The sequence below is a fragment of the Ziziphus jujuba genome, chromosome 4 (assembly GCF_031755915.1).
Source record: "Ziziphus jujuba cultivar Dongzao chromosome 4, ASM3175591v1".
Classification (NCBI taxonomy): domain Eukaryota; kingdom Viridiplantae; phylum Streptophyta; class Magnoliopsida; order Rosales; family Rhamnaceae; genus Ziziphus; species Ziziphus jujuba.
The window spans coordinates 27618703-27637234 of NC_083382.1; the positions used below are offsets into that span (position 1 = coordinate 27618703).

Sequence of the window (18532 nt, forward strand, 5' to 3'; positions counted from 1 at the left end):
ACATTAGAATTTGAATTTCACCATGTTTATCAGAAAGGTTCTTTCGCAGAAATAGGAAAAAGTTATTCTGAAGATATGCAAGCATAATGTTCTTTCTTCCTATAGAACGCATGTATTATTCATTCATCCATACAAACATAAAAAAGGGTATAAAAATACTAGTTTTAGAATCTCGTAGTAATTGCTCAAGCACAATATTCCCCAGGTTAAAATCAAATCAGACAAGCTAAAGTTCTATAGATGACAGATCAGTAAAAATACAGAGGTACTTCCAAATGCAAATGAAAATAATCAACACGAAAAATCCATATGGTAAATTATGATTGCCCACATTTTTATAATGGGTTGTCAAATTACTCTAGCTCAAACTATGAACGAATTCATTGTTATACTTTATCCCAATTTCCCCCATTACAATGAAACCCTATTTTTTTTTTCCTCTGAGAACAATCGAACCAAATTCCGTGAAATTAGTGGTCAAACCAACAACGTTTCCGTTTCTCTCCTTCCTTATTTCTACTATGAATCCACCATAACAGGTTAGAGAGCGAGTTTCCATCATCATGACTTGCCAAAGATCTAATGTTCTTCAAAGCACCATCATTGTCATAAATCCCTTCCATGGCATAGAGGAAGCCTTTCCACCCTTCTGCAACTCCGTCTCTTTTCAAAGCCGGGTATGTCCAATTCACAAGGTCCTTGACATAATCAACATCAGGGAAGACAACCTCAGTGATAGGCAACAGAGGAAGCACCTGAATTCCAAGCCTACATTCTCTCCACTCTGGAGGTGCAAACCAAAGGGCAGTGTCCCTTTTGGTCGACCAAAGAACACCAACCACCCTATTATCCTTAGTAAACTCTTCCCCGTACAATTTATCTCCCTCTCTTACATGCCACCACGTTTGAGCTGACAGAATCTCCAAAGTTGCAACCATCGATGCAAAGGCTGTAAGATGGGTGTCTCGATAGGCTATACCCATCAAGGCTGCTGCGTAATAAGCATTTATTGCTTCACTCGTGCTTTCTTGGTTCCTCCCACTTGGAAATACAGTAAGCCCTGCAGCCCATGAATGCAGCTGATAGAAATCAAAGTTTCTCACGCGTGGATATGTTTGATTTGGCTGCTTGCCAAAATTCAAATAATCTTCCACCAGCGAATAAGCTTGAGGCCTGTACTTCCTCCCCCATGCTGGGTCAAGTTTTGCAAGCACTGCCATGGAATAGATAAAGTAGCCAAGATGAAAATGGTGATCATTATATATTCCAAACCCGAAATCTGCAGCGGTATCCACTGCTCCCATTTTAGTAACGATGCCACCCCATTTGTGTTCATACAGAAAACCATTCCCTTGGAAAGTTCCATTCAACCATGGCTCAATATTATCCTTCAAGAACTTTTTGACAGTGGGAATTACCTCAGGGAAAGAGACTTCCTCAGCAATTAGCGCGAACCTCGCCGCTCTTGCTATCAATTTCCCGTAGAAATACGAAGAAGTTGTGGCCATTGATGTGGAATTCAGAGCCCCAACATCCTTACGTAAAGCTGAGATAATCTCAGCATGTGATTCCTCTTTGATGCCATTAATGGAGTGCCAAGTTACTGGACCAGGAGTAGTTTTCAGTACCCAAGAATCGCCAACAACACCGACAAGATCACCATCAATGCTTTTGTACTTGAAGTCCTTCAAAATAGTAACATCACGATCATCCTTGGAGATAAGTCTGAGATGAAGAGGGTGAGCCAGCATAAGCAGATCACCGTTTCCCTTTTTCTGCCATCTGTATTCCAAAGAGAATGGCTTTTTGAATGCAGCTTCTCCTGAAACAGGGTAGCGATTGCTGAATCTGTCAAGGATTTTCTCATGTTTTGAATTTGAATCTGGCTTTATGGCAATACGGATGGTACCAGAAAAGGCATCAGAAACTAATTTAGTAGAACTATGAGCAAAGCTGACGGATGAGGATGCATATATAAGCCATGTCTGGTTGTTTTTAAGCTTGACTGTATGCTTCTTCCTCGAATTACTTGAAAAAATCGAGAGGATTGAATTGCCGGTTGAGATTGAAACCTGAGTTTCATCTGAGACAGAAAAGGTAATATAGGGACTTCCCCTAACCAGAAAAAATCTAAGATTTGATGAGGGAAAGTCCACAGTGACACTGAGATCATCATAGGAAGAAACTATATGGCTTTTCTGCGAATCGGGGTTCGTATTATTTGAAGCAGAGATTGTAAGATCAGGTACCAAAATATAATATATTAAAGAAGCATTCAATAAGAATGATGGGAAAGAGACAGAAAGAGAGGAATTTGTGGACTTAACGACGTAAGGGTGGACATACTCAGGCTGATCACCATTACCGATGACAAAGTTCTGGTAAAAAGCGTTTGTTGGAAGTGGGTTTGAGAGAAGGTTGGAGGAGAAGAAGAGTGAAGGATCAGGGAGGACTGTGGATTGAACTTGAGGGAAGAGGAAAGGAGTTGGTGGTGGCGGTGACATGGTGATGAAGAAGAATTCGATGGAGATTTTTTTTTTTTTTTTTTTTTTTTGGTTTTGTTTTTTGGGAAGATTTTATGAGAGGCTTTTAAAGTTTTGACATTTTCTTTGCAAAACGTTTAAGATCTGCTGCAAAGAATTAAATGCCCATAATCTAAGAAAACAAAAAAAACAAAAAAAAAGGTAAGGAAAGTTTAAGACTTGAGTAATTGTACGAATTGTTTTGGGATCTGGCAGCTGGAAAGTATGAAAAAAAGGAAAGTATATTAGATTTTGGTTGCCAAAATTGACCCAGAACTCTTTCGCTTTCAGTTTGGAAGATGAAGTTTTCTGCAACTATATTTGACATTTATAGAAGACAGCTTGATTTGAAAGCAAGATTTTTTCGGGTTTTCCTATTGTTTATTTCTCAGCTGTGGATTAAACAGCTGAGAAAAAACAAAACCCGGTCGGTGCTTTTCTTGGTATCTGAGAGGATTGCAAGGTATCCAAGCCAAGAGCAAGTTTATATTTCTTTGGAATGTGAATGTCTGAAAGGAAAGGATATAATTAAACCAAGGACAGAAGAAGGATCAACACCTGCTTTATGCTCAGTGGCTGAACGGCCAACTCTTTACTCCTCCTATTCTTTTTCCTTTCTCTTGGCTTTCGAAAAGATTCTAACATTAATTACAAAGAAAAGACTCCACTTCAAAAAAGTTGTCCTTTTTTTTTTTTTTAAAATAAAAAAAAAAGGAAAAACAAAAAGAAAAAAGAACCAAGTAAATTGGCTTTCTTGTTGCAAGCCTATTAAAGTTATTGATTTCATATGACAAAAAAGAAAAAAATTGTAATTTTTGAAGTAAATAAGTTTTTTTTTTCGGTTGCCTTTTACTTTGAAGTTTTAATGACTCGAGTTGTTTCTACTTGCCGACATGTATCAAACTTTACAAAGTGAGATATTATAAATAAGGAGGTTACTTAGGCAAATGGGTTTTGGGTCAACTTGCTTGGTGGCTTTCAAATTCTTAAAAAGATCAACTTTTTTACAAACAATGGGGTTGGCTAGAGTGTAGTGTCGTCCACACGTTTTTGTTTGTTTTGGAGATAAATTGATAGAGAATGGAGATTTATTAACCACAAGAAACACAAAGAAATTTTAGTTTACTAATGGTCCAGCTCACTTGATTTTGATACACATTTTTGGACTCTTGGATTTCTTTTCAGGAATCCCTAAAAGTATTTTAAATCTCTTCTTTTTGCTATTATTTTATTTATTTTAGAGGCACCTGATTTTAAATTGGGTTCCAATCAATTTTAATGTTGAAACATTAATCATCATATGTATTGTTAATATAGGATGGAGTCAGTTGGCTTAATAAATTGAAATAAATAAAAAAAAAATTGAAACAAATTAAATACTCATATTATTCTTTTGATTTGATTTCTCAGGTGATTATTAACTTGGGCGGTCACAAATGGCGTATACAAACTACAGTTTTTTGTTTCATTGTTAAATAATGGCGAAGCCACCAATAATAAGGCCCAATAGAAAAGCCCAGATACGTTACTGGGCCACTCAATAAAAAGCCCAACTACGTTTTTTTTTTTTTCTTTTTTGTTTTTTTGGATAAAACAGGGAAATTTATTAATTAAAAGTCAAGATTACAAACATCAGCTTGAAGAATATTACTAAGCCACGTCGGGCCAACCTCAAGCCAGGACTCATAAACAGACAAACCTGTTGCATAGTTTGCTAAACTGTGCGCTACAGCATTAGTTTCCCTGTGGTTGAATAAACACACCGGATTCTCAAAAGTGGAAAGCAAATTTTTAATTTCTTCCACTAAAAAACAGGAGGGATCCAACAGAGCTCCACTATTTTCCAAATTGACCAGACGAACAGCAGTGAGACAGTCAGACACAATTTCAACATGGTTAAACCCAGCCTCCCTGCAAAAAAGTAAAGCCTCACGAATGGCAGTAAGTTCTGCATGAAGAACTGACCAGGATCGACCATAAGGTTTCGCCAAAGCCCCCATAAGTTCCCCTGAAGCATTCCTGACCACAACACCTATTCCAACCTGAGGAATACCCTTTTTGATGGAAGCATCAACATTAACTTTAAGTCGTTCTCCACTTGGGGGAGACCAAGACAGTGTCTCGCGTGGTTGTCTTCTCTCAACTGAAGCTTCCATCGCATTCTTATATTCATCCTGTAAACATGTGATAGAATCTAGAAGCACAGCATCACTTTTAACAAAATTACCATGTAAATGGGCATTCCTTCGATTCCATAGACACCAGCAAGTCCAAGCAAATGTTTCATCTTGATGAACCGGTAGATTTGTGAATATCCAGCTGTAAAGTGTTGTGAAACTATCATAAACGCCACCCTTCAGCTGATGATAGAAATCTAACTTTCTCCAAATCCTAGACACACTTGCACAACCCCATAAAGCATGCAACTCAGTTTCAATTCCAGACACACAAATGGGACATGTGTTATTGTTAGAAATGTGTCGTGAATATAACAAGAAGAAACAAGGAATCGCATGATTATAGCAACGCTAGAGAAATATTTTTACTTTATTAGGGACATTTAATCTCCACATAGAGTGCCACCAATGCAAAGCCCGTGGATCGCTAGGACCATTAATAGCAGTATTCTCATTCAGCTTCTTGGCTTCCTAATAACCTGTTTTAACATTGTAAACACCATTTACATTATATTTCCATCCAAAACGATCCAAGCGATCCAAACCACCAATAGGTATATTCTGGATTAAGCTTGCCTCATCCGAGTTGAAAACTGAATGAAGTAAAGTGATATTCTAGCCACCAGAAACTGTTAACAGACTTGCTACACATGTGTTCTCATCTAGAACCCGAGGAGAGAGGACATGAGAAGCCCCTAATCGAGGCAGCCAGGGGTCCTTGTAAATACGAATAGACTGCCCATTGCCAACACGCCAAATACCACCACTTTCAAGTACTTTTCTGCCCCAACAAATGCTTCTCCAAGTATGTGAAGGTTGAGAACCCAATTTTGCTTCCCACAAAGAACATGTTGGAAAATATTTAGCCTTAAACACTCTAGAAACCAAGGAGTTTGGAAATCTAATCATTTTCCAGCATTGGTTTGCTAGTAAAGCCCTATTAAACTCTTCAAGAGATCTGAGTCCTAAACCTCCCATTGCCTTTGGTTAAGTTTCAACCAGCTTGTCCATGCCACCCCTCTTCGACCTCCAAATGAACCCCACCAGAAAAGGTTCATAAGACTAGTTAGTTCAGCAACCAGCTTCTTAGGCAACCTAAAACAACTCATAGTATAGATGGGAATGGCCTGTGCAACTGCCTTAATAAGGATCTCCTTTCCTCCTCGTGAAAGTAATTTTCCATTCCATTCCTGTAACTTATGCCAGACCCTATTTTTTATTGATTGAAATAGTTCTTTCTTCCTTCTACCAACAAATGAAGGCATGCCAAGGTACCTGTTGTGTCCTCCATTACCGTGAATCTGAAAAGATTGCAAGATAAGCTCTCTAGTAGAATGTGAAATGTTAGGACCAAAAGTAATTGCAGATTTTTCCAAATTTATCTTTTGGCCCGAAGCATCCTCATATTGCCGAAGAATCTGTAGAATAATGTGGCAGTCATGTTGTGTTGCTCGAGAAAATAGCAAGGTGTCATCCGCAAAAAATAAATGAGAAATTGCAGGGGCAGTAGGCGCGACAGACAATCCACAAAGAGCGGAGGTAGACATTGCTTTTCTAAGTAAAGCCGACAGTCCTTCAGAACATAGTAAGAACAGGTAAGGAGATAATGGATCACCTTGACGTAAACCCCTTTAGGCCTAAAAGAACCTGTTGCCCTGCAAAGATATTGTAAAAATCTTTTTACAATCCAGTTTCAAGGTTTTAAAAGATCTCTCAAAAATAAAATATCCACATCCATTTATAAGGAGTGTTTCGTTTTCCTTTCCAACCACCGATGTGGGACTTCACACATTTCATCACTAAATTAATCTAGTTTTGGGCAAATCCCATCTCTTGCATCATCCAACTTAGAAAATTCCATTCGACTCTGTCATAGGCCTTACTCATGTCCAATTTAATGGCCATTAAACCTTCTGTTGTCTGCTTTTTTTGAACAATCATATGCATATGTTCAAAGGCTACCAAGATGTTGTCTGTGATTTGCCGGCCAGGGACAAAAGCACTCTGTTCTTCTGATATAATGTAAGGTAATAAGTGTTTAAGTCTATTAACAATCGTTTTGGAGATAATTTTGTAAATGACGGTGCATAAGCTAATAGGGCGAAAGTCAGAAACATTTATAGGTTCATTAATTTTCGGAACTAAAGCAATGAGAGTATGATTGATATCCTCCATGCACCCCCATTATTCAGTACCCGCAAGCAAGCAGTAGACAATTTATCACCCAATATTGACCAATATTTTTGGAAGAAAAGTGCTGGAAGGCCATCATGACCTGGTGCTTTTGTGGGATGCATTTGAAATAGACTACTTTTGATTTCAGCAGCAGTAAAAGGTTTGGATAGAGTGCGATTCATATCTTTCGTAACTCTCCCTCTAACACCACAACTAAGGTCCCAATCAGTTGTGGTCCCCAAGGAAGTAAATAGTGTCTTGAAATAATTGAAAATAATCCCATGAATAGAGTTAGAATCCGTGACCCATTGATCATTTGAACCCATGATCCCATGTATTGCGTTTTTCCTTCTTCGAGTATTTGCATAGCTATGGAAAAAATGGGTGTTTCGACCTCCATTACGTAGCCAAGATACCCGAGAGCGTTGTTTCCATTTTTTTTTCTTCTTTATCTAACAGACAATTAATTTCCCGTTCAACGCTGCGAAGATGTCTAATACTTTGCTCAGTAGGGGCCTTAGATTGAAGAACATATAAGATTAGCTGACAATGCTTAAGACGAGTTTTGATGTGATTAAAATTGTACTTATCCCACCTCATTAGTCTTCTACCACACGTGGACATTCCTTTAGAGATCGACTTCATTTACACAGTTTCACTATCAAAAGAGTTCCAGACCTCCTCAATTATTGCATGACACTCTTCCTCCCCTGTCCACACCCTTCAAAGTGAAATCTTTTTCGGAAACAGGTTATGTGTGTTGGGGCATCTTCCAGTGATAAAAGGAGAGCTTGATGATCAGATACAGAGTAGGAATATGATGTACTAGGGCATGTGGAAAAAGAAGCTGTCCATTCATGGAAACAAAACATCTGTCAAGTTGCTCCTTTACGTTTGCTTCTCCCACTCTTCCATTAGATCATGTGAATTTATACCCAGAGAAAGGAAATGGCCTGAGTAAACAGTTGTCCACCACTGCCGTAAAGTGATCAATAAGATATTGCGCACGTGGTTGTCCACCTACTTTGTCAGAATGTGATAGGATTTCATTAATATCTCCAATAACATACCAGCCCAAATCAAACAGAGAACTTAACCTTTCAAGTAATTGCCAGGAAAAATGCCTCATGGACATATCGGGGTTCCCATAGAAACCAGTTAAGCGAAACAAACCTTTGTTGGTATGATTAACCAAAGAATCTATATGACCAGCATATTAAGATGAAATAGAAACTTGAACACCAGATTTCCAAAGAAGAGCCAAACCACCACTCAAACCTATATGTGCAACACCAAAACAACCTGACATTTTGCATTTAACCCAAAAAAACTCAAGTTGACGAGCAGAGAATTTTGTTTCCATAATGAAAACAATGTCGGGGTCTTTATCTCTGAGCATTTGAATAAATGCTCTGAATGTCCGAGGATTCCCCAAACCTCGGACATTCCAACTGAGAATTTTCATGATTCGTGGTGGGGCTGGCCTCCAGACCCCACCATTTTAGAAGATATGACTTCTTCTGTATTCTTGAAAGACAACTTTAAACGTTTGTTACTGGTTGATGATTTGTTGTTGGAACAACGAACCCGTTTAGCACCAGACTTAAAAGTTTTCACCCTCCTCAGAGGCAAAGTGGAAGAGGAGGCAGGTTGAATTGCTGAGTTACAAATCAACGTGTTCATCAATTCTGTATCCATGTTAGCAACTTTGTCCACATCATCATCAATGTTATTTGTCATAGGAATTGAGGTGTCCACATTGGCAAAAGTAACTTCCACATTCAGTTGTAACTTTTCAGAACCGCCATGATGGAGAGCAGTTTCCATAGCCTCTGAAGACGGTAACTGCTCCGCCGGTGGAATTCTGTTAGGAGGGGGCGGAGAGTTATCTGCTGGTGGCATGAAAACACGATCTTTATGTGAAGATGATTCAACAGAGCAAGCATTTTTCCTTTGGTGACGTAGTTTTAGTGATTTTCCACTGTTACGTAAATTAGCAGAATGGTTTGCACACAACCAGGCACCGTATTGTTCCCCCTGACCTTCAATCTCATAAGGGCAATCCTTCTGTGTATGTCCCAGCAAACCACAGCGAAAAGAAAAATCTGGCAATTTTTCATATTGAAACTCCACCCAAAAAGGTTGTTGGTTTGCCATATTAATTTTCATCCGGCGGCGTAAAGGTCGTCGAATGTCTAATTTAACCCGCAGTCTCATGAATTTTCCAAAACAGAGACCCTCTTCATCAGTCAACCATCAGACATTCACCCAGATGAGAGCCAATCGCCTCCCCTATTGATCTCGTCATGCAATGTAAAGGGACATTATGAACTTGGATCCAAAACAGAGCATAGTGGATAGAGACCGAATTGGGGAGTAGAGACCCAATAACATCCTCAATCAAAACCAACGCTCTTTCAAAATGCCAAGGAGCACCTTGAAAGACCCGTTCTCTGTCTTTCATGCTAGTAAAATGACAAAGAAATGATACCTCATTAAGTTCCTTGAAATGCACCGAACACGAGTTTCCCCATAACGCTTGCATCATATCCATAAAAGCACGCTTATTGAACCGTGATTTGGTATGGACTTGCACCAAAAGACATTGTTCTAAGGAATGTACATCAATTTGATTTTCATTGTTACCAGCGTAGTACATTCTTCAGGTGTTAAACATAAACGTTTCTGGAAACTGTTTGTAACTTCATCCATGGCCAGGAGAAGAATTAAAAATACTCCTCACAGAGAAGGAGACAAGAAAACTCACGTAGGCACAGCGTTGTGAGAAGAAAACCTCTCATGCAGAGAGAGAGTGTGTTCGCCAAGTTTTGGAAAACTATTAAAAAAGCCCAATTACGTTACGCGGCTCTTCTTGGTGTACTGTTTAACTTATCTTAACAATTTGAATCTCGATGGATTATTAAATAGTAAAAACATACAAGTAAAATATTAGATTAGCTGTAGTGGTTGAGCATTTTTATTTGTACCCATAAAAGTATGAGTTCGAATCATAAAAAATAAAAAATTTTGGATAGATTGTAATTTAGATAAATTATTCCCAAAAAAATAAAAATAAAATATTAATAAAAGATACTTGGTGAGAAATATTATTTAAATGCAAAAAGTATGTTTTTGTAAATGAAAAATGCTTAAAATGTTAAAAGTTAAAATAAATAATTTTTTTCAAAAAATATTGGCAAGTAAAATAGAAATATTAATAAAACATGATAAACTTTCAAAGATATAAAAATATATAAATGGATGCTAAATATTAGATCTAATAATAATAATAATATCTAATCAAGGGTCTTAATAGCAATGTAATAAGAAAAAAAAAAAAAAAAGAAAACAAAAAGAAAAAAGATAGAAATAGTTATTCATTCCCACACCTACCTTCTTTTATTTTAAAAAATAAGTTTTCCTTATTTCAATGAAAATAGTCAACGCGCAACATAATTTGTCCTATTTCAATTAAAATAGTCAAAACTCCAACGGATCTTCTATCGTACTTTTCTATCCGTTATGTCCAGTACAACGCTCCATCACTTTAAAAATAGTAGCCAAAACAGATAGAATAAACTAACGTATATATGTATATATATGTATATTCAAATGAGTGACATTATTATCACTGATAAGACATAAATGGAATAAATATTTATTATCAAAAAAAATGATACAACATAAAAGGAAATACAAAAAACAAGATAGAAGATCGTGATCCATCATTCTCACATACAAAATTTTGCAAATAATATGTGAAACGGCCTCACCATCATTATTGTATGTAGCTTGGTCAATACATACATGGAGCAAAAACGCCATATGCATCAACAGGGCCAGCCAAGCCCCAAAGAACACAGTTCTGCAATTGTTAACATAACTTTACAACCTAAAAGATGTGGGTAGGAGAGACTTAACATTCGACTAACCTCGCTTGTATTCTTTATCTCTACTGTGAATCCACCATAGAAGATTAGAGAGCGAGTTTCCATCATCATAACCATCCAACTTTCTAATCTTCTTCAAAGCACCATATCTGTCATAAATTCCTTCCAAGGCATATAGGAAGCCTTTCCAACCTTCTCCAACTCCTCCTTCTCTTTTCAAAGCGGGGTATGTCCAATCCACAAGCTTCTTGACATAACCAACATCAGAGAACACAACCTCAGTGATAGGCAACAGAGGAAGCACCTGAATTCCAAGCCTACACTCTCTCGACTCTGCAGGTGCAAACCAAAGCCCACTGTCCCTTTTTACTGACCAAAGTATACCAACCACTCTGTTCTCCTCCCTAAACTCTTTCCCATACAATTCATCATCCTCTCTCACATGCCACCACAATTGAGCTGCTTGAATCTCAAAACTTGCAAGCACTGTTCCAACGGATACAAGATTGGTGTCTCCATAGGCTAAACCCATCAAAGCTGCTGAGTAATAAGCATTTATGGCTTCACTTGTGCTTTCTTGGTTCCGACCATTTGGGAATTCCGTTAGCCCTGCAGCCCATGAATGCAGCTTATACAAATCGAAGTTTCTTAAGGTTGGATAATTCGGATTTAACCTCTTGCCATAGTTCATAAAATCTTCAACCAGTGAGTAAGCTTTAGGCCTGTAGTTCATCCCCCATTCCGGATCGATTTTCGCAAGCACTGCAATCGTATAGACAAAGTAGCCAAGATGAAAATGGTGATCGTTGTATATTCCGAACCCGAAATCTGCAGTCGTGTCGTTTGATCCAAGTTTAGTTATGATTCCACCCCATTTATGATCGTGTAGAAAACCATTCCCTTTGAATGTTCCATTCAACCACGGCTCGATTGTATCCTTCAAGAACTTCTTGATTTTGGGAATTACTTCAGGGACAGAGACTTCCTCTGCGATCAACGCGAATCTCGCCGCTCTCGCAATCAATTTCCCATAGAAATATGATGAAGTTATGTTTATTGATGTGGCATTGAGGTCCTCAACGTCCTTGCGCAGAGCAGAGATGATTTCGGCATGGGATTGTTTTCTGATGCCACTGATGGAGTGCCAAGTTACTGGAAAAGGATTGGTTTTCAGCAACCATGATTCGCCAACGACACCAACAAGATCACCATCAATGCTTCTGTACTTGAAGTCCTTCAGAACGGTAACATCATGATCATCATCTTTAGAAAGAAGTCGAAGATGCAGAGGGTGAGCTAGCATAAGCAAATCACCATGTCCCTCTTTCTGCCATCTGTATTCCAAAGAAAATGGCTTTTTCAATGCAGCTCCACCAGAAACAGGGTAACGATAGCTGAACCTGTCAAGGACTTTCTCAGATTTTGGATTTAAATCATTTGGGTTTATAGCAATCCGAACGATACCAGAAAATGCATCAGAAGTAATAACTTTAGAAAGGGTATGAGTGAAACGGATCGGTGAGGATGTGTATATAAGCCATGTCTGTTTGTTCTTAAGCTTGAGGGTGTGCTTCTTTTGGGAATTACTTGAAGAAATGGAGAGGATTGAATTGGTGGTTGAGATTGAAATCTCTGTTTGATTTGAGACGGAGAAGGTAAGATATGGGCTTCCTCTAACCAGAAAAAATCTAAGATTTGAAGAGGGATAATCCAAAGTGACACTGAGATCATCATAGGAAGAAATTATATGGGTTTTGTTATGTGAATCTGGGTACTTAGTTTTTGAGGCAGAGATTGTGAGATCGGGCACAAAAAGCTGGTATATGAAAGAGGCATTGAATAAGAAAGATGGGAAAGAGATGGAAAGAGAGGAGGTATTAGAGGACTTGACAATGTAAGGATGGATGTACTCAGGGTTGTCACCATTACCGAGGGCAAAGTTTTGGTGAAAAGAGTTTGTGGGAAGTGGGTTAGAGAGGAGACTGGGGGAGAAGAAGAGTGAAGGGTCAGGTAGGACTGTGGAATGAGCTTGAGGGAAGACGAATGGAGTGGGTGGTGGAGTTGACATGTTGGATTGGAAAGAGTAGGTGGTTGTGATGATTGAGGAATTGGATGGGTTTTAAAAGCTCTCGCCAATTAAAGTTTGGACATTTATTTTTTTACTCATTCTAACGGTTAAGATCTGGTGCAAGAATATTAAAATGCCCAACTCCCAACAAAGACTTGGAAAGTGATATATTCGATGAAATAATTGCTTTTTTTTTTTTTCCCTTTTTTTTTTTTGGGATTTGCCAGCTGGGAAACGGGAAGATTATGAAGGAATATGTATGAGATCTGGTTGCCAAAATTGACCAACTCTCGCACCTTGAAAACTATGAATGATTGACATTTGGAAGTAGCCATATATATGCTTTTGAAGAACGGGGAGGTTTTTATTAGTTAAAAAGTAGAAGTTAATTGTCTTTCTTTTTGAGAATAGGTCGAAGTTGGGTTTCACACAACAATAAAATAAAAAAATTAATAATAATAATAATAATTTGAATTTGCATATTTAATGGCTAGGAACCTTAGATCATAATTATTTGGATGCTTTCCCTCTTTTTTGGATAAATTACTAGACGCTCTTCTATAGAAAGAGCATCTTTTGACAAATCATGTGCAATACTTTTAAAAGTGGAGTGTGTAACCCACGTTTTTTGTGTTTTAGTTCTGCTTGTGAGAGAGACCGTTGATGTGGAATAGAAAATTTTTACCCAGCTCACTAGTTTTTAATAGGAGGATATAATTATAAAAGTATTCACTTATCCACTTAGTTTAAAGGCATGACTTAGATCTATGTACCTTCCCCACCTTAGGAAAAAAAAAACAAAGAGAGAAAGACTTTATTAGATCTAAGATAACAAAATGCTTCGCCATTTCCAGTATATGAGGAAATTTCGCAAAATGGGAAGTGGAGTGGAGAGCACCTTTGCGCTGCCCTATCTTGTTATCATTTCTATTTTGATGAGGTTCAAATAATTAAATTAGAACATTAATTTTCATATGAATATAGTAATATTATAAAATTGAGAAGGTGATTTAGCATTCGTTTAGTAGTGATTTTTAGAAATCGTTTAAAGTAATTTTTTAAGAATCACTTAGTTAATGACGTTTCTATAATTACATAATATGTGATTTTTCTATAATAAAATTACTAAAAATAATTTAATTTTTTTTTTTTTTGGCCAATCGCTATAGGAAGTGTTTTCATTTTTATGCATACTGCTTTTAGGATTCTAAAAATCACTCTTACATGAGCTCTTAATGACAATTTTTTTTTTTTTATATATATAATATACACCTACATTTGAGAAGCCATATGTTTAGAAAAATTGTTGTAAATGATTAAAAAAAATTATAAGATTTAGATTACCAATAATAATAATAATAATTACAACAACAACAATATTGTTTTCTATAGTACCAAAATGTTCATAAACTTTATTCACTAATTGTAATACCGTCTACTCTAAAATATTTATTAATTAAAATATTAATATTATTTAAATATGAATAAATAAATTTTTAAATGGATAAATAAATTAAAAAAATAAATCAATTTAATATTATATATCACATAATAAATAAACTTAATAAATATTTTGATAATTCTAAAACAAAATATATATTCTAATACAATTTTATTAGCTTCTTTCAAGTATTATTTTATCATTTTAAAAATTTATTTTTCCCATAAATATATAATATATTACCAATGTTTTAATTAATATTATGCCGCATCAATTTTACGTGGTCCAAATAGGGGGCTCACCTTTCTAAGCCCAATCCCAAATAAGAGGCTCATACTGCTCAGGTTGGCATTTTGTGCTGTACATTTTCGCTTTGCACATCTTGGTCTTCATCAAGATTTAATTTTGAATAGCATACTGATGGCACTTGGACAATCATTTACCAAAGACTATTGGTCAATCTTTTATCGAGTAGGAGCACATACTAACTTGATGTAGTATCTTTCTTGCTGCTAAAAAATTAATTTTGTTCAAATAGTTACAAAAAAGAAATGCATAAAATTTTCATCTTTAAAAAAAAAAAAAATACAATGTAATTTATATACCATATTAAAATTTAATTTATTACTATTTAAAATAGTTTATTTTTCATTACTGTACTTTTAATATTATAAAACAAAAATAAAAAAATTGTTGAAAACTAATATTACCATCTATAATTTGCGAATTTTATTCCCATGTACCCAATTACAAGTTAAATTAGATTATCCACTCTACTATATAATAATTGTCTAATTTATATATATATATATATATATATATGAAGGCACAATGTTAGATATAATCAAGTCATAATTGTAATATTTGACCCAAAAAAAAATTATAACAGTTTTAATTATTCATTCAACTCTATCCTCTTTTATTTCCAAAAATAAATTTTCAAACTACAAAGTCGAGCAAGAATGGAAGAGTAAACGTTACAATCAAAGGGTTATTAGTATAAAGTTTCAAGAATGAGAGAGTCAACCAATACAGCTTTTGTATAGTCATTCTTTTGATTATTTCTGTTATTGTTCCTCTAATTATTATTATTATTTTTTTTTTATCCTTCTTAAAGCTTTATAAATAAAACACATGAATTTGTAAAGATGACATTTTAGAATCTTAAATTATAATAATGAAATTATTTACGTTTTTCATTTTTTTTTCTTTCTTTCGCTTATATCTTCCTATAATAAAACTTCTTCAGTTATATTATTTCTACTATAAAGATATATTAATTTGTTATATGAAAGGCATCCAACAATATTGTTTAGTATAGTATCATATCCAAGTAAAGGTCAATCAAGGAGGGTTAGGATGGTATAATGCATGGTAGCATGACAGTCTTTACTCCAAGTCCAACTGTGTGCACTAAATAGTTTTGTTATTATTGTTATTATTATTATTATTTTTCCACCAAACTTGAAGTTGTAGAAACAAATATTTGTTTAGCATATCCTATATTCCTATATTAATAAGTTTACCATGTGCACTACAAAAGTCTGTGATTCTGATCTTCAATTCATTGAAGAACAAATTAGAAAAGGTTCTTTTCTATTAAAACACGTTAAAAAAAAAAAAGAAAAGGTTTAGAAACAACTTTTCTATCCATTTTATTTAACATCAAAATCATTAACTATGCATTTGCTTTAAATCGGTTTCATTATTTATTTTTGATATCTTGACTTATATTTCTTTTATTATTATCATTATTATTAATTTCTTTATACTCGAGAAGCAGCATCTCCAAATATCGTTTTTGAACATCTTGTGTCATTGCATCTCACAGAAGTGAATCTTGATTACAATTGGATAGCAGTTGCTTTGTCAATAATGGTAGTTGCACCAAATATGGTTGATCTGTGCGTTCGGGTAAGTTGTTTTCGCTGTTTTTTGGCTTTTTATTTTAATTATTTTTTCACATGTCTAGTAGGTGTTAACGTTTTTATGTTGTTTATAGGTGCATATAACAATCAACTTGCATTGGAGACCGTGAAAGAAAAATTCAAAGGCATTGAAAATTTAGAGTTCAAATGTCTTAAACTAGTGAAGGTGATTGGGGTTACTAGTGTTGATATAATATTAAAATTGATTGGTACTACTAGTGTTGATATAATATTAACATTTTCTATGTGTTTGTTATTACTGGTGTTATCTTAATTTCTTCTTATGTGTTTGTTATTATAGTGCTATCTTTGGAATGTCAGTTACACAAATATATCTTTTCTACAATGTATAATGTATGGTTCAGGTTTAAACAAATGGATGAATTAATGATGAAGTGTATGGTTCAGGTTTAAGCAAATGGATGGTTCAAATTTAAGCAAATGGATGAATTAATGATAAAGTCTTGAAAGTTAGAGCATTCAACATGTATATTGTTCGCATACATTTCAATTGATTATTATATTAATTATCACTATTGATATAAAACCTTTACCATAGATAAGAAGCATATACATCTATCTATGAATTGTTAGGTTGGATAACCTAATGATAAAAAATAAAAACTCCATCTATCTTGTTTAAAAATAAATCGTTGAGGCTACATCAAAAACTCAAAATTCATTAATTTCCTCTTAAAAAATAAAAATAAAAAAGAAAGAAAGAGTATTTCTGTATAAACTATTTATATAAATTTTATCACCTTTTGCGCATAAATAATGAAACTATGCTATTACCAAAAACGAAAAGAAAATAAAGGAAATTACTCTATCCCAAGAAAAAAAAAAAACCGTTTGTATAGAGGCTCCATGGATGATGGTTGACGCATGATGGATCACATTAATCTGTGGGGAATTTGACCCGATAATTCTGATGCAATGTGCTTAATGAAATCTATCCACCTCCTTTTAAGGTTTTTTTTCAATTTTTTGCTTTTGTTTTACCCTCTTAATTTTTAATATTTACACCCTTTCCTGCTACTAGGGAGGCGCATGCTACTACTACTACTTTTGCACTTGCAGAAGCCGCGTCTACCCTTCTCTCTTCTCTTCTCTATTTTGAGGGATCCCTCATCTCATATTTCATTTAGGATTCCAAGTTTCCCAGACTTTTAACAGACGGCTAGGACAAGAAGAGGGTCAGTAGTCTCTGCCGTTGCAAGTCCTTCTCCTTTCGCTGAGATGACCCTCTTTTCTTTTCTTTTCTTTTTTTCTTTTTTCTTTTGTGGCATGAAATCATGAAGAAGATCAAATAACTCAGAAAGAATAGGAGAGGTAAGGGATGCAAGGAGATAGAGCAGGAAATTTTTTTTTTTCTTTTCCCTTAATGAGATTGTGTGTGGGTAGAAAAATAGGAAAGCACAGATATAAGAACTAAAGATTGGGTTTTTCGAAATGAAGGAATGAAGAAAGGAAAGTAAAGTAATTTTTTATTTTTATTGGCGGTAAAATAGAAAATAGAGGTAAAAAAAAAAAAAAAAATTAAAAAGTGAGAGGTATAGAATTGGACCAAATTACCCTTAGTCTGTAGCATACCAACTCAAACATTTGGGTTGGACCGTGAGAAGCTTATTGTGTCTCAGGCCCGAAGCGCGATCCATATCAAAATTCCTTCCCATTCTTTAGTAGAAATTCCTAATTTTATTTTTTATCCAAAAAAATTCATAAGTTTTTGGCATATTGTCCAAGTTTTATTTTATTTACAAAAAGAAAAAGTTTTATTTCATTTGATTTTTATTTATAATCTTCTATAGTAAATTACATTATATAATTTTTTTATTGGAAATATAAAGTGATCTTTTTTAAAAAAAATTAAGTTTTCTGAACCATATTTAAATTTCTTATTTTGTATTATTTTTTAATTCAAAAATTAATATGAGAATTTTTTTTAAAAAAATTACATTGTATAATTTTTTTTATTAGTAATATAAATCTAGCTTTTTTAAAAAAAAAATAATAAAATTACTAAATAAGTTTGTATTACATTTTGTAATTCAAAAATTAATTTAGTAGTTTTTTTATTTTTTTTACCTTGATCTCATCCATCTTCCATATGCTTCTTTTGTATAATTCAAAGTGGGATACACACATATGTATATATATTTATTTCCATATAATTAACATATCTTAATTTGTCTCCATAGAATATAATAGATCTAGTGCAAGAATATTAAAATGCTCTAACAAAGACTTGGAGAGTGATACATTCGATGAAAGAATTGCTACTTTTTTGAGACTCGGCAGCTGGGAAACGGGAAGATTAGGAAGGAATAT

At 34.8% G+C, this 18532-nt stretch overlaps 2 protein-coding genes across 2 annotated transcripts; both read right to left on the reverse strand.

Moving 5' to 3' along the window:
- Positions 1-206: 206 nt before the first annotated feature.
- Positions 207-3178, reverse strand: LOC107416500 (glucan endo-1,3-beta-D-glucosidase 1). Its single transcript, XM_016024989.4, has one exon. The coding sequence runs from the start codon at positions 2502-2504 to the stop codon at positions 471-473; it is 2034 nt and encodes a 677-aa protein (XP_015880475.3). The 5' UTR covers positions 2505-3178; the 3' UTR covers positions 207-470.
- A 7333-nt stretch (positions 3179-10511) lies between these two features.
- Positions 10512-12954, reverse strand: LOC107416485 (glucan endo-1,3-beta-D-glucosidase ARB_01444). The gene has a single exon (XM_016024972.4). The coding sequence runs from the start codon at positions 12830-12832 to the stop codon at positions 10802-10804; it is 2031 nt and encodes a 676-aa protein (XP_015880458.3). The 5' UTR covers positions 12833-12954; the 3' UTR covers positions 10512-10801.
- Positions 12955-18532: the final 5578 nt, after the last annotated feature.